The sequence below is a fragment of the Homalodisca vitripennis genome, chromosome 4, assembly GCF_021130785.1.
Source record: "Homalodisca vitripennis isolate AUS2020 chromosome 4, UT_GWSS_2.1, whole genome shotgun sequence".
Lineage (NCBI taxonomy): Eukaryota > Metazoa > Arthropoda > Insecta > Hemiptera > Cicadellidae > Homalodisca > Homalodisca vitripennis.
The window spans coordinates 147,793,953-147,810,491 of record NC_060210.1 but is presented as its reverse complement, the minus strand read 5'-3'; the positions used below and the strand labels follow the sequence as shown (position 1 = coordinate 147,810,491).

The following is a 16,539-nucleotide window of genomic DNA, read 5'->3' as shown; positions in this document are numbered from 1 at the left end:
AGCTTAATGGTTAGTGTAAATGTACCTCAGTACACCGGTGGGCAGTTGCTCCACATGCCTGGACAGAGGAGTGCCGTCCACTCTGCTCCAGTGTAAGCTAGGCTCAGGAATGCCTTGCAGCACTCGGCATTGGAACAGTGCACTGCCACCTTCTGTCACGGTCTGCGAGCTTTTCGGGAACAATTCTATCGCTGGCACCTCACGTCCTAATAGTTCATACCATTCGTTAAATTTATGCATTATTTTGTACACAATCATTTAGCAATACCTACAACCAAAATTTAACCTGATTGTATGAAACCAAATATTTACCTCACAACAAATAACCAAAAGCTCCCAATGAACTGGTCAAAATAATAAAGACTATAACTTTTAAAAGGACCCACTTTTTTAATCCTATATTTTTATCAACTTTTTGTGGGATTTTTAAACTTAAGTTGTGATCTTGAAACAACATTAACAAATGTGGTGAGCTAACCATCTACTAATTTTTTTTTTAAACTAATCCAAACGAATATTAATTGACTTTTTTTAAATAAATAAAATAACAGCCTGGTGATATAACTGAGAGAGGGGAAGCAGGCCCCCAAATGGGATGAGTTGCTAGACCTACTGTCCCACAAAACCTGCTCAATTGTATCTGTGTTAAAAATTAAACATTTTAAATGAGGGTTAACATAATTACACGCCCAACATAATACTTTTAGAAATCCATAATGAGACTAACACCAAACTTTTTGAAACGTCTAGTCACAAATAAATTTAAGATAGTAATTTCACAACAGTTTTTTGTTATATAATTGTAAAATTTCAAACCCAAAAACACTAAACTTGTACCCAAAATGTATAAAAATTTGGCCTTAACCCTCTCCCGCTCGCATTGTTTCCAGGCGCTCACGGTGCTTCTAACCTCAATTAATTCACTCTGCCGGTCACGCTCGGTCAAAATACGCGGTGCCTCAACTTACACACGTTCTGTCATTGTAATTAACTATAATTATATATATTAATTATTTTACTATATATTGGTTCAATGAAGTTGATTGTACGAGACCAGGGAGGGGGAACACGGACAGCTGGGCGCCGGTAACGCGGGGTTGTTTGTTGCGCAGTTACTTGGTGAAGGTCATTGTCTGGCTCGCCGTCACTGCCACTGCCCCTGTGATCACTCCAAACTACATCCTCAATGCCACCAACCACTTCACAAGGCTCTGGTACATCACTACACTCACTTGAATCGTCGCACTCACTACTAATAACGAGATCGATTTCACTGTCACAAAGTGTACGACTACAACCCGCCATTGTTTCCCCACAACTAATACAAATAGCAAAATAATGGAATAAATCTACTGTAAAAGTAAAGTAAATGGTCTCCTGATAGCAAACAACCCGTAGTAGTACAAAATATTGCTACACGAGAGCAGCACTTATCGGCTCTAGTGGGTAAAGCAGTGCGTGCCGATCTGTGCCGTTTAAGCTGCAGTGGCTATATGGTGGCCGTGCCGATTCATGCCCTGCGAGCGGGAGAGGGTTAATTAGATCATGAGCTCTCAAGTTATGAATTTTGAAAGGAGCAGTTTGGTTGAAAAGCATGAAAACCAGTACCTTTTTACGTTCTTACCAACATAAAAACTGGAAGTTATTGTTTGTAAATAATAATGCTTTATATGTCTAAATACAGAAATACACAATCTAACTTTATGTAACTCCTGTTATTTTAGTTCCACTAGTTAGTTTGAAGGTTAAAGTTCAACCATAATAGTATATTTCTGAATTTGTTACTAGAATCTATATTTACTTAAAAGAAAATAATGTATAACGAATAGAAATTGCTGAAAATAATGTACAACACTTAGAGAGTGCTGTACGATTAGAGAGTAGTAGTGGATAACCAGCTCACACTTTTTATAATCCACTGGCTTCAGGTATTACCCTTTTATATTACATCCTTGTCATCCAACACTTTTTCACACTCAGCTAGGTAAAAAAAGATTCAAAAGGTAAAATATACCATTTCTTTAAGTTATTTCAAGTTATAATTTTCTGAATGAAATTACTCACGTTCAACCTCAATGATGGCAGTGATCCTTGACAGACCTGCAGGCCCCTCCACCTGACATACGTATACTCCTCGGTCTAGTACTTGGATCCTCTCAATACGTAAGATGTTTCCGTCTATCTGTAGCATGAACAAAATTGAAAAGAAACTCTTGACATCTTTGTAAATATTGAACAGAAACATTTTTATACTTTAAGAAATGAAACCATTGTAAAGAATACTTGTAAAACGTGTGCATCTATAGTATAAAATCTCAAGCAAACTATACCTTGATAGTATAGTACGTACCTTAGCATTTGCAGGAAGAGTGTCCCCAGCCTTAGACCACTGAATTGGGCCTTCGTTTGTGACACACCGCAGTTCAGCAGTTGTACCTTGTGGCACAGTTTGTCTAGGTGGTTCAATGCTAATTGTTGGCTGTGGCCTGCAATATATTTACGGTTTAGTTCGAAGGTTTATTTATTAGAGTAACAGTTAGATTGTTTAAATATAAACACAACACAGATGAAACTTTCCTGGGATAATTCTGACAGAACAAAAACTGCCACATTTTGCATTTCCTTTTAAAAATAAATAAAATAAAATGTTAAAATATTTTAAATTAAAATATTTGTTGTATACTTTTTTTTATTTACAAGTTTGAACAGATGTTATCATTCAAATAAATTTTACAAGTTATACCATACTTTTCCCCCTATAGAATAAAAATAACCATCCCACTATGATTATTAAAAAAAAAAAACTGAATTATTTCATGGAACAATAAACAAATACCAAATATTACAAAAATCAAAATTAAGTTATACAGATATTTCCTTTTTTTGAAACTTTGAATGTTTTTCCTATGTACATAAGGAACATTAAAAAGATGCATACAAATAAACTGAGGTCATAAAATTACAATATTTGTATTTTTTTAATTTAGATTTTTTTAATTTGTAAAGTTAAAAAAATAAATTGTTGTATTATTTATAGCACTTAAAATTTGTGACAGGTTTTTTATTATTTAAATAAAAATTTAAATTATAACATAGTTTTCGCTCTACATAATAAAAATCATCTCATTATGTTTATTTTTGAAAAAAAAATATGAAATATTGGCTGGAACACTACACAAACATTAAAAGTGAGTGCTTGGCACTGAGAGCACCATCCCCTCAAAAGTGCTTGGCACTCAAAGGGCTAATAAGCTCCTGCATTTTTGTATAGTTGATTGCCACCTCTAGACTGAAAAGAATCAATTTAATGAGTTGCACAATAGATATGATGCATCATGGGTGACTGCAAGGTGGAACCGCTGACTAGGTGGAAACACTCACAGAACCTTGATCCTGCTGAAGTGGGATCTTTAGCTCCTACTAGACATGTCTTGGAATTTATTAAAATCCTCAAAATGATCTGGACAGTTCAGATCTCAGGACTATGTCATAATAAATCTTGAGAACCCCGGTGAATGGAGTATTCTCTTGCTTAATTGACCCTCAGTATTGTATCGTAACACAAAAGCAATATAATTATATTTGTTGTAGGACCTGGATGGTGAGTTAACGTTGACACGAGCTCGCACTTCCTGCTGTACAACCCCGGTTGTCCAGTCAACAGCTGTGCAGGTATAGTAGCCGCTGTCACCGGGTTGTGCATTGTAAATGGTAAATACTCCATCAGCATCTCTTGCGTTGGGCGATAAAGCTCCATCTAGTCGAGACCACTGCAACCTGAAATACAAAAGCTGTATTACTTATCAACTCAATAATGAAGCGATAAAATTCTTACTAGTCAAACCAGTCCAATTGGAATAAATTAAAACAGCAATCTTTTGAAAGTTTTATATAGAAAGCGTATATTAATTTGAAAATCATATATTAATAATTTCTTTCTTAGTTTATAGTTTTTATATTTTATTTTAGTCGTCAAATTTGAGATTAAATGTAAAGTACTAATTTTATGATATGTCTAAAATTGATCTGCCATATGACTTTTTTCATGTATTATATAACACTGGTGTTCTAAAAAGTAATGGTTTAAATTGTGGGATAAAGTTTTGATTATACCAAAAAGATATAGCTGTCTACAGTGTATTGCATTTCCTAGGTATCTAATAAAAGGCTCCGTAAATGAATGCACCTGATATTGCGTGGGCTAGAGGCTATGCACTCAAGTCGTACTGTGTCTCCTGCATATCCTTGGTAGTCCTGGGGTTGAACAGTGAGTCTCACTATGGGAGTGGGTGGAGCAGTTGTTGGCGGGGCTGTAGGTGGAGCACCTGCCAAATAATGTGTTTGTGAATACACAATACCCATACATACAGAATAAGGATTGTACGTGAATATTGAATTTAGTTCCATTACACCTTCCGGTTAGGGCAGCGTCTGACATCTGACACAGGTACAGATTGACTGCTACAATCTAGAGTCCACATCTGTCTGAAGAAATCCATAAAGAGTTGGCAATGAAGACGTTCAAAAGTTTTTTCCTTATTTTGAAGAGATTAGTAGAAAAACAATTAATGATCTGCAATAAACAGTTTTACAATACAATGTTTATTACAATAATGACCCTCTTATCAAATGCATGAGTGCATATGAGGGGACACTCAGGAGGCTTAACTTCCTCTCCTGAAATTGTGGAAGACAAACATTACAATTTGCACCCAGTAGTTTTTTTAAGTTAGAACACATTTGTAGGATGTTAAAGCTTGACAGTTTCTTAGGAGATAATTCCAGAGCCCCAATTTTTGGAGGTTATCTTACACATACTTACATACTTCCTAAACTACTGAGTGTGTCAGCTCCTTCCCAAATAATTTTCTATATACACCAGACTCTTTTTTTTTCTTGTATACACAGACAACATATACAAGCAGTAGTATATAACAATATATTGTCATAATTCACCAACTACTTTAGCTCTAGAATTAATGACCTGTAAAGTACTAATTTACTCATTTCCATGATTTCAGCAGATTGTACAATAAGTAAATCAATTATGACTTTCTTGATACTTGTAACACCTTGATAGAATAAGTACATTTTCAATTTTATATTTTGTATTACTTTTTTGGTAAAAACATATGGCAAATCTATATATATTTTTTTTCAGCAGAAAATTTACTACATAATGTATACCATGAAATTATAATATGGTTAACCACATAACCATATTCTAATCATCTGATCAATTTGCTACTTTTTTTTAGCTAAAAACACACTTATGTTTTAATGACAATTTGTTTAGGATTTAAATTTTGTAACATTCAAACAATCATAATAACTAAAAATAAGTCCTCTTTGTTTTCTAAATAAAAATAAGTTACATAAGCAATATACATGATTTGAGATTTTCTACAGATGTTTTAAATAAAAGTGACATTTTTTATTATTTTGAAGTTTTTTAACATGGTTTATTAATGAGTCACGAACTGGCACTGATCGATCCATTTATTGAAAGTAAAAATGGAGACAGACAGATGACTAGAGTTGTGATTATAAAGTGGCCTCTTAAGCAATGAGTCATACCCTTAACAAGTGACATGTTATATTTTTCAGAAAGCATTACCAAACTAAGTTCAGTTAGCTAAAAAGCTCTCCATAGGGTTGAGAAGGTTGATCAGGTTTTATGACAGTAAATCAATTTAATTTATCGTACTTTGATCTGAACACAGTTCTTGATACAATTACACTGCAATATTATAAAATGCAACAAAAAATATGTTTATACTTTAGCTGACAGCTGACATCACAAAATTGTATTGCTTTTTATGAACTAGACTAAAATTATACATTGATTAAAAATTTACTCACTTCGGACATAAAGAGACACTGTTTCAGAATCATCGCCTGCAGAATTGTTGGCTGTGCAAGTGTACAGTCCTTCGTCAACAAGTGAGGCATATGGAATGCGGAACACGCCACTTGCGAATGAAGACTGTAAAGTAAATGAAAAAAGTTTTATTTTATATGTATAAAACATATCTACTAATAATAGTGGCTCAGGTTTTGTTTGACATTGTGTCTAACTTTGCCTCTGAGTCTCAGTTCAGCATAATAGCTTTGATATAACCACTAAAATGATAATAAATAGGAACATGACAGGTTGTGTATTACATTATAAAATGGTTTTATAGCTTATGTTCTCAGATAAACCATTGGTTCTCAACCTGTATTAACTTGCTGAGTGTGCGAGTAAGAAAAACATAAAATTAGTTAAAATTACTCCAAAAGTGTAATTGTGGTTCATTTATATGCAAAGAAATTTGACTAAATGTCACTACTCTTTCTTGGGTGGTAGAGTACAGTAAAAAAGGGATTCTAAATCCTTTATAATTCCCCCAAAGCGAACAAGTGCTTGAATATTTTTAGAATACAATGTGTTGAGAACAAGGATGAAAAGAGGAGGTTATCATACATACATTATGTTATATTGTGAATATCTCTAGTATTTAGATGAGACCTTATTGCAAGTTTAATTGAGTTTTAAGGCAACAACAGTGTATGTTGATATGCATGGCACAATGCCATTGAGGAAGTGGCATCAACATATATGAGGCACATTTACAAACTTTCATATTATGTAACTTTTGAACGAGTAAATATTATCCGATTGCCATAGGAAGATTGAAAAGAGAGAGAATCATACTACAAATACTTAGTCTTTACAGTTTTATTGTACATTTAGTTTGATCTGTGAATTGTGAAATACTGACAGCTTAAATGAAAACATCTGATGGTTATACAGAATGTAACAGACCACCTAGATACATGTATTGGGCAAATAAATTGAAATAGAATCTTTATTTCAATTATAACCACACATCTTCAATCTCAGAGACCTCAGGGAAATTATTTTCAAGTCAGACACATACCCTGAAATGGCACTTTTGATGGTCTGAAGCTTGGTTTTGGAAAATTTTAAAATGTAAACATGAGTTGTGATACACCTCATTTTGATGTTCTCCAAAATCTAATTAGAATAGAATATTTTTTTATTGAATAAGCCAAAGGTAGTACAATCGTCAATACACTTTGAAATAATTAGTTGATATTACAGTTTGAAAATTGGTTTTGGGTTGTCAATATTCATCAAAGTTTGTGTTTTTGAAGTCTGACACATAATAAAGTTCCTCTTCCAACAGAATATTTTTTAACTTGTTTTTAAAGTTTTTGTTGTGGTAGACATTTTATTCTTTCTGGTAGCAGGTTGAACAGTGGTACTCCAATTTGGAAGGGGTCAGTTGTCTGTGTCTTGGTGAGTCTGCAATAGGTCACATCTAAATTATTTTTTTGTCTTGTGTTGTATCTATTTATTTCACTCCTGCTTGTCAAAAGTGATGTGTTTTCTTTTATATGGGTCATCAGGGTCAAAGTGTACAGGGAGTGAAGAGTAAGTGTTCCCACTCTCTTAAAATAGCCACAACATGACTCTATGACTTAAACCACACAGAATGTGTATTGCAGTTTTTTGGATCTTAATATTATAGTGTCTGTATAAGGTGAAGATCCCCTTAATAAAAACACAATGCATTGTAGAGAAACAAACATTTTTATAGAACTCCAAAGGACACCCCCTTTCTTCAAATTCTAAAGTAAGGCACTTTTCTTCCCATTTTCCAAAAAACATTTCACAACAGGAAAATAAAATCTTTTTAGGTCAACATTTTCAAATAGCAACGTATTCTACAAGAAGAAGTTTGTGAAGCACTTCAAGGGTTAATGCGAGATAGTTAATTATGTATCTTTTATGGCTATAAATAATAGTTTGAAAAACTCGTTTTCAAGCAAGCTTTATACAAAGATGATTTTGTATGCTTTAATAAATTTAAGGGATGGCACAAAATTCAAATTGTATATATGTAAAATTAATTTAATATCTTAAGTTCAATTATCAATGATTATAAAATCAACACAAATGTAGAACTGAACAAATTATTAATGTCTTTAGCAATTGGAATCAAGGAGAAAAATTTTTTTAAATAATCCTTAGCTCTCTATATATATAATATATAAATACCAAAGCTCTAAATATTGTTGCGAATTTATAAACTAAACATAAAGCTATACAATTCACTAAATTAATATTTAAAAAAAATAAAAAATAAAATTTAGTTTGCTTTGTGTAGCACTATAATGCTCCTTTAAGGGTTATAAATAAATGTACAATTCACAATATGCCTAATCCTCTGTATTATGGTCAAATGTAACACCAATGTGTCATACATAATTTATACATTAAAAGTACCTGAGACGGTAATCTGCTGGAGCGATCCCTGACCCACTGGACATTTGGTGTTGGGACTCCTGTAGCTTCACAACGGAACTCTACTGGCTCTCCTTCTCTCACATCCACCACTCTTGGACTGACTGACACCACAGGTCGTGATATGTTAAGTCCTGCATAACAATCCCCGTCGTCTGAGGTTACTAATTGAACTACTTCTACATTTTATTACATTGTACGATAGACTATAAAATCCAATTAATCAGTGTGTGTTTGTTAAATTATAATAACAGTTTTTGTGTGTGAATTCAATGCTATTTGATGGTGCAATTTGTAAGATTCAGTGTTTCTGGTAAAAGCACTGTAGACTTGAAAGAAGTACAAATTTTAATTTTTATAAGTGCTTTTATGAGTTTTACTTTATTCTAGTTAAACGTATCGATTATTTTATACTTTAACTAGAAAAACTAAGAAAGACAATAACTCACCTGGCCTTAGAACTAGTTCTTTTAAGTGTTCTCCTTCCAGGAATAGCAAGAAAAAAATTCAAAGTGGTCAAAATAAAATTATGATAGAACATAAATATAAAACTGTGTACATAATACCTTGGCACCACTCAATGTACAATCTTGATGTGATTTGAAAATTATTGACTACCATCACTATGGGTATTCAGTTGAAAAGCTGATTTTTAAATAGTAAGATGCTACTATTGGTACATAACTCATAGTTCTCTTAAGTTTGAATTTTCAGATAAGCAACTTCTTGATATTGATTTACAAGTTTAAAAAAAACATACATTAAAAATAAACATAGTGACAATAATACATAAATACTAAGTGAATGTGATTTTAAATGTTTTAATATAAATGATTTTGTTAGACCATTGACGATGATAAACAGCTGGCATTCAAAGGCCTGTTAGTGGAGCCTGTTACCTGGCTATTTATCTTCACTGTGGCTCTTGATTGTGATTGTGAGTCAATTCTTTTGAATGAAATTTTATCCGATTATATAGCGTAACATAATAGAATAGTTTTTCAAAATGCTGTTAAGAGTTGTGCAGTTATATATTACTATGTTATTTTAGTGCTTATTTTCATTGTTTCCACATAATAAGTTACAATATTACTGTGCTTTTCGTAATAAGAACATATGAGGGTTGTACAGAAAATAACAGACATTTTCACATGGCACAGCAATGGGCGGGACTAGCACCGCCATCTTGGGTTCAGATTGTTCCTACATTCAGTATGCAACCAGCTGTGATAGATTGTGCCTATCGTACTTTGTATAAAGTGGAGTGTTGAAATGAGTGCTACAACTGAAAATCCTACCAGTTGTGAAGTGTGATCTATAATAAGTTTTTTGTTGGAAAAAATCACAAAATCCCCATTCCATTGATTTTGTTTCACAGTTGATGTGTTTTACCCAAGTCTCGTTGTTGGTTATAATACAGTCAAAAACTTGGTTTCCACTTTTATTGTTGTCTTCCAAAAATCTAAGTGGTGCAGCAATAAGACTGGTTTTTGTGGTCTTCCGTTAGGATTTTAATAATTATTATGTATATTTTGTATTTGTATAATTGTATAACATCCCTAGAAGAGGGTTCAAAGTTAGAAATCAGTGAGCAACAAAAAATAAATTAAAATTTTCTCATGACAATTATTTTCAGTAAATTTTTTAAGTTATTTCTCACATTACTACTGTTGCTTAGATTTTCTGGCAGTCAATTTATAATAATGCATCATTTGGGCAAGGCACACTAAAAAGGCTTGCAATGTTCTTCTATCAGTGTGGTTATGTTCAATGTTCTTAGTGACATTATATCTAAGGTTACAACATGATGAACATAATTACTAGTATAAGTAGTAACAACGAATGACTTCTAAGACACTAGTATATTATGGTTTCTCCTATGGACTAATTGTGTGGTGTCCATAATAGTATTTATTACTAACATGTAATGTTAGTAAAGTGTTTCTATGTAATGAAACATTTTCATTTATTTATCCAGACTGGTTATTCCAAGCATGGATTGGAAGCAGATTAATTTCTTAAATGGTTTCAAATTTTGTAGTTTTTTCTATATAAATTTCAATTGAAAACAGGCTGAGAAAACAATTTTTGCATAAATGTTAATAAGTATTATGAAGAAATACTTGTTTTAAAAAAGCTCATCCAGATTATTATAAACAAAAGAAGTAATAATGGGTGAAAATTGACTAATGTTTCCTTGAAGTTAATTCAGTACGTATACCTCCTACAGTGAGTGTTGCTCTCTCAGTGACGAAGGTGTAGCCGTCGGAAGCTGTACAGATATAGTTGCCAGAATCAGATGCCTGAGCATCCTTGATGATCAACAGTCCTCTCTTATCATCAATTGCTCTGTCAATCGGCAAGTAACCATTTTCCTTGCTCCACTCAATTCCAATTGGATTCTAAAATATCCAGAAATGAATCAGGTAAATGGTTCCTCTTCATTCATAGAGTTTTGTATAATTAAATGCTGATCATAAAAAATCACAAATAACACAGTACTCACCTATTCATATCAAACTTCAAAAGTAACAATTTAAAAATCCATCTCGACAAACTTAGCAAGTTTGTGATGGAGGAACAGTTGTGATACCGTTGAGATCTATAATTATCTATATATCAGACTAGTCATCAGTAAGATCTGAACTTAATGGCAATGGACAGTTATCAAACGAGTCACTGAGAGTGATTTTACAGTGTTAAAGTTAGTGGCATAAAGTTCTTTTTGTGCATGCATATACACATTTGGCGAAGATTCTAATTGCTCCAGAGCACACATTTTTAGTAAATTTGAACAACATAACCTGACCACTCCCACTAGGGTTCCCTGGGCAACTTATAGAATTTAGATGACTCACTAGAGTTACGGAGGTTGTACATGTACAGGTAGTTTCTTCAGTTATACCACATGTGGGAGTCAAATGAATTTGATAAGGGTTAGTATTGTGAAGGAAACAGGATTTCTCCAGGCATTTGCCATCGTTCACTGAAACAAAAAATCAGTAACACTATGTTTCGAGATCTGCAATCTGATCTCTTCTTCAGGTGAATCAAACCTAACACATAATTACAAACTAGGCCTTGGTTCATTGGCCTGTGGTCAGTCGTAGGTGGTTGATCGTCGAATGCAGACATACTGTGACCTGTACTCCGTTTTTCAGTTTTAATATTAGTGTTGTGTTTAGTTTTTATTAAGTGCATGTTTTAGAGTTAGTGAAGTTGACACACAACATGGTGGTTGTGATTCCAGACTCAGGCTTGACAAAACCCTCTGGTATGATTTGTTTATTTTAACCTAGTTTGTAATTATATGTTAGGTTAGATTCACCTGAAGAAGAGATCATATTACAGATCTCGAAACATAATGTGTTACTGATTTTTTGTTTCACTGAACGATGGCAAATGTCCGGAAAAATCCTGTTTCCTTCACAATCCTTCCCTCATCAAAAATAAACTTCAAACAAAGGGTAAGTATTGTGTTTCAACATTGTATATCCAGTGGTATAGTTGGGGACATAAAATGGAAACAAAAAGGGGAACTGATCTGAGTACCCCACATCAAAGAAGTACAAAATTCCAAATTTGATAAAAGAGCCAATATACCAACATTGGGGGCAAATGATGGAATGACATGATGATAATGTGGTTGCTAGTACCCACAACAGACTTAGTTCACCTGACACTCACGTGGATTATGACTTCACACATCCCTTGTAGCTCTGGTGGTCATCTTATTCTCAAGTTTTGATGGTGACCTTAATAGTACTTCCTCTAAGTTATCAAGTTTAAAGCCACTGAGAAATCATTGCTTTATGAACCCAAAACCCACTAAAATACTTTGAAACAACCAAAAAAAAAAAAGAAAAGTTAACTTAAGAATAATATACAAGTCAAAGAATGTTGTTTGCCGAATTCCAAAATAAAGACTGTGAAATTAAAGAATTCCTTTTCAAACCACTTTTAACCTTATTGTAAAGATGAGGAAAATACAAAGATAAAGCTACAGAAGTGCTAATTGTTTCTTCATCATATTAAGATGAAACCATTAAATACGTAAATATGAATAGTATCTGACAAAATTAATAATGCATGGAAACAGTATATAGAGTTGAAAACTGAAAAGAAACTGTCTTAGCTCCCTTCCTCATTTTTATCTCAGTCAATAAGAGGCCATTGACATATAGCAGAATATTTAATTCGCTTATCCAAAATTATCACACAACAGCTGAGGGTCATATACTATAGAAAAAAATTAGATAAATTGTACAAACTATAAATTTAACATATTTATTTGTGTGATTTTTAAAATGAGTCATAAAATTTTTATTTTGAGTCATTTTGAGTTGGAAATTTTATTTTGTTACATTGCCCGTTACTCTGCTCTTTGTGCATGCACACTTGTTTACTTAGTTCACCAGATGCACACTGACACCATTATAGTTGATTAGTGTTCTCTTTCATCAAGTGATAATGGGACAAATACTTACTGAGGAGATGAGTGAGCGACCAGTACATCTGAATGTGATGTCTTTGCCAGCCTCTATAACTATCACTGTTGGCTCTGTGATGCTAATAGAGATTGTAGGTTGACTGGGCGGGGGTCTGGGACTACCACCATCTGTTACATAACCAGTTCACATTGATAAATTATAAATTGTTACACATTTTACATTAAAAGCAATTTATGGTATTAGATAGATTAATATTACTCCAGTATGTAGCTGGAATACAATTTTTTTATAAATCTTTAGGACATCATATATTTTTTTATACTATATATATATATTTGGCCTCTTAAATAGTGAAAACTGATGATAGAAAAATTAAAATGTCTGTTTGTATGCATATAAAATATCAGCTCTTCACAAAAAGTAGAAGAACTAGTGATGTGTAAGTTACAGTCAGGCCTTATGTTTTATACATACAGGGATACCAGAACATTACACTTAAACAGGATACTAGAAAATAAATTAAAGTCACTTATACAAATAATGTAGAAATTCAACCAAACTACAAAATCTAACTAAGCTTTACACACACAACTTAATTTCCAAGAACAAAGACAAATAAAGGCAGATGATATTTCAGACACAAAGAAAGAACAGTTTCTAATTACAAAAAGAAAATATGATTACTATTTTTACAACTGCAGTTGGAAATAGAGAAGATTTAATTTTGTAAAAGACATGACATTTCTTTAACATACCATCATATAATTGATAAAAATATGAGACTTGTTATTTCAAAATTGTTAATCATCTTTATTCATGTCCTTCCATTTCAGTCTTGAGACAATCAAAAGAAAACAAGGGAAATAAATATTTTAAAGGACACTTTACTTAGAATGATACATGTGCCCATAGCCTGAGAAACAAATCTTTTTATTTTAATTTAGTAACCAAACAAGACAAAATGGATAAGCGAGACTTCGTCATTTCTCTGTACACTTGTTGTATACAACATTGTAACATATATATATTTTAAAATGTTTAGTACAACATAGTTAATTACAATTCCTAATTTGAAAACTGTGTTTTACAATATAAGGGCTCTTAAGAAGAGAACTGCAATACTTAAGTAGCGAAAATCGGAGACCTGGTGACAAAGAAATACAGCAGTAACAAAGAACTACAAGACCATTTTCTCAACTCATATTCTATAATCTGTAATCCTTAACAGATGCTAGAGAATGTTTCATAGGTTATACAAGGGACTATCCAAAAGTTTCTGGAATAGCTCTGCTATGGGTTGGACTTGTGCACTACAAACTTCTGCCACTAGGTGTTAGTAGCGCAACTCATCGAAATATCAGTGTCACCTGGATTGTCACCTTGGCTTGTTCTGTTCTCAAGTTACAGTTTTTTTTTTATTTTGTGCTATTTTTCTTTTTCATGATCGCAAGTTTGAGTGAACAGTGGCAGCTGTGAAATTTTGTTTCCTGTTCAGTAAAATGCCATTGAAACTGTTTTGAAATTGAACAAAGCCAGGAATGGTTTCAAGCTATTCTTTCATATCACAACACGTTTCAACTCAACGTTATTTTTGATTATCAGTTAGAACACAGGCACAAATGGCAGAGACTCTTCTCATTCCCAAAAATCCTCACATAAAATTTATTGAACCAAGCTCCAAGATAACCCACTAATCTCTGACATTTTTTTTTTTTTGTAACAGAGGGCCAGGTTTCCTAGGCCTGGTAGTTGCCTCTCAGCCATCCGGCTTATTGTGCACCCTCTCCCAGGTTTAAGCTGTATCAAATCCCAGGCCTTTACAAAACCATGAGATCTTCTGTACAATGCTTTCCTGTTCCAACCCCTCTTCTGTATGCATAAGAACACCTAGGGATTTTGAGCATTTGCTCTGTAATGCCGGACATTCAAATACGACGTGCTTGGCTGTTTCGTCAGCCTCGCCACATTTCCTGCACAGTGTTTCCTGAACTGGAATACCTATTCTGTTCAGGTGACTTCGGAATATCCAATGACCTGTAATAAAACCAGTCACCTTTCGGATCTCCGTTCTACTCATTCTAAGGGCATCTGCTGCAATGTTCCTTGATGGTCCCTTGAGCATCCGCTTTGCTTGTATATTCCCCTCAGTATTTCTCCAATGTTGTAGGTGTTTGTTAGCCATCCACTTGGTAACTGATCTACGTGCTAAGTTATATGAGACCCCACACGTTGGTTCAGGACCGGTAAGAGGACAGTTGGCCTGATGACTCTGGTGTACAGCCAATGTGACATGTCGGGTCTAAGCCCCCATGTGCATCCTACCGCACGTCTCACCATCATCAATGTAGCCTGAGATCGTCTGATTATGTATTCCAGATGACAATTCCAGGTGAGTTTATCATCCAGTTTGACTCCTAGATATTTGAACTCCCTGCTTATCTGTATCTGGCCCCCACATATGACTGGCTGTGTGATTTCCAGTTTCCTTCTACCTGTAAATGGTATCATGACGGTCTTCGAAGGATTCACTGCAATTCTTCGTCACACCATCGCTCCACAATGGCCAGTGCTCTCTGCATCATTTCCAGACACGTAACCATATGCTTGCCTCTTATGAGTATGACAACATCATCTGCATAGCCTTGAGCATACATACCCTGTTCATTCAGAGTCCAGAGTAAGTCATCCACAACCATGTTCCACAGGCTTGGTGATAATACACCTCCTTGTGGACATCCTCGCTGCGTTTTGACCTCTCTTGTGACTCCGCACAGAGATGCCTGTGCTCTTCTGCTCTTAAGCATGTTATTTATCCATCTAAAAACATTTTTCTCCGTACCCCTGGATGTAAGCTTAGACACTATAGAGTGAGTACTCGTATTATCAAAAGCTCCTTCTATATCTAGGAATACTGCTAAAGCTATTTCCTTTTGTTTAATAGTTTGCTCAATCTTGCCAACCAGACAGTGTAGGGCTGTTTCACAAGATTTACCTTTCTGATAGGCATGTTGATTTGGATGTAAGGGACGGTTGATGAGGACTGTGTCCCTTAAATGCCTATCCAGAACCTTCTCCATGGTCTTGACGAAGAAGGATGTTAGGCTTATTGGTCTATAAGCCTTTACAACCTAATAGGAGAGTTTACCTGGCTTCGGGATAAATATAACCCTAGAGGTCCTCCAGGATGAGGGTATGACTCCTGTCGCTAGACTAGTTCTAAACAGTCATAGAAGCAGAGGTATCACCAAGTCCCCACTTTCCTGCAGTAAAGCAGGAAAAATGCCATCGGTACCTGGTGAATCTCTGACATTTGGTCAATGGTCTGCTGACGGTCTGAAGCATAATGTCTTAAAATTTATGAACAATTTCATCTGTTCGGGCAGTTGGTGGACGTCTGAAACAAGGCTTGTCATCAATGGACATGTCACCATTTTTAAACCTAGAAAACCACTTGTACAATTAAGTTTTTCCCATAGCGACATCTTTGTAGGCTGTGTTCAATATTGAAACAGCATTTTCAGCAATCAGGAAACAAATTTTCATAGCTGCACACTATTCACTCAAACAATGGGTTGCGCTACTGACAACTAGAGGCAGAAGTTAGTACGGCACAAGCCTCGCTCACAGCAGAGCTATTCTGGGAACTTTAGGGTACCCCCTTGTACTGTCCTTAATGTGGAAAATTGTTTAACTATTCAAAAAAAACTTTGTATATAAAAAAAAATCTATTTTCAATAGTGTAAACAAAGTTTTATTCAATTAATTAGGGATTAC

General features: G+C 34.2%; 1 protein-coding gene across 36 annotated transcripts in view; it reads right to left on the bottom strand.

The window, feature by feature from the left end:
• The window catches only part of LOC124360280 (basement membrane-specific heparan sulfate proteoglycan core protein), a 528,539-nt gene that overhangs the window by 65,502 nt on the left and 446,498 nt on the right, over positions 1-16,539 (bottom strand). For all 36 annotated transcript variants that reach the window (XM_046813745.1, XM_046813754.1, XM_046813763.1 and 33 more), the window contains 9 exons: positions 12,802-12,932; positions 10,536-10,716; positions 8,297-8,448; positions 5,863-5,986; positions 4,187-4,325; positions 3,595-3,777; positions 2,351-2,486; positions 2,065-2,182; positions 26-206 (listed from right to left, as the gene is read on the bottom strand). In XM_046813745.1, coding sequence (XP_046669701.1) covers positions 26-206; positions 2,065-2,182; positions 2,351-2,486; positions 3,595-3,777; positions 4,187-4,325; positions 5,863-5,986; positions 8,297-8,448; positions 10,536-10,716; positions 12,802-12,932 — 1,345 coding nt within the window. The remainder of the gene's footprint in view (positions 1-25; positions 207-2,064; positions 2,183-2,350; positions 2,487-3,594; positions 3,778-4,186; positions 4,326-5,862; positions 5,987-8,296; positions 8,449-10,535; positions 10,717-12,801; positions 12,933-16,539) is intronic.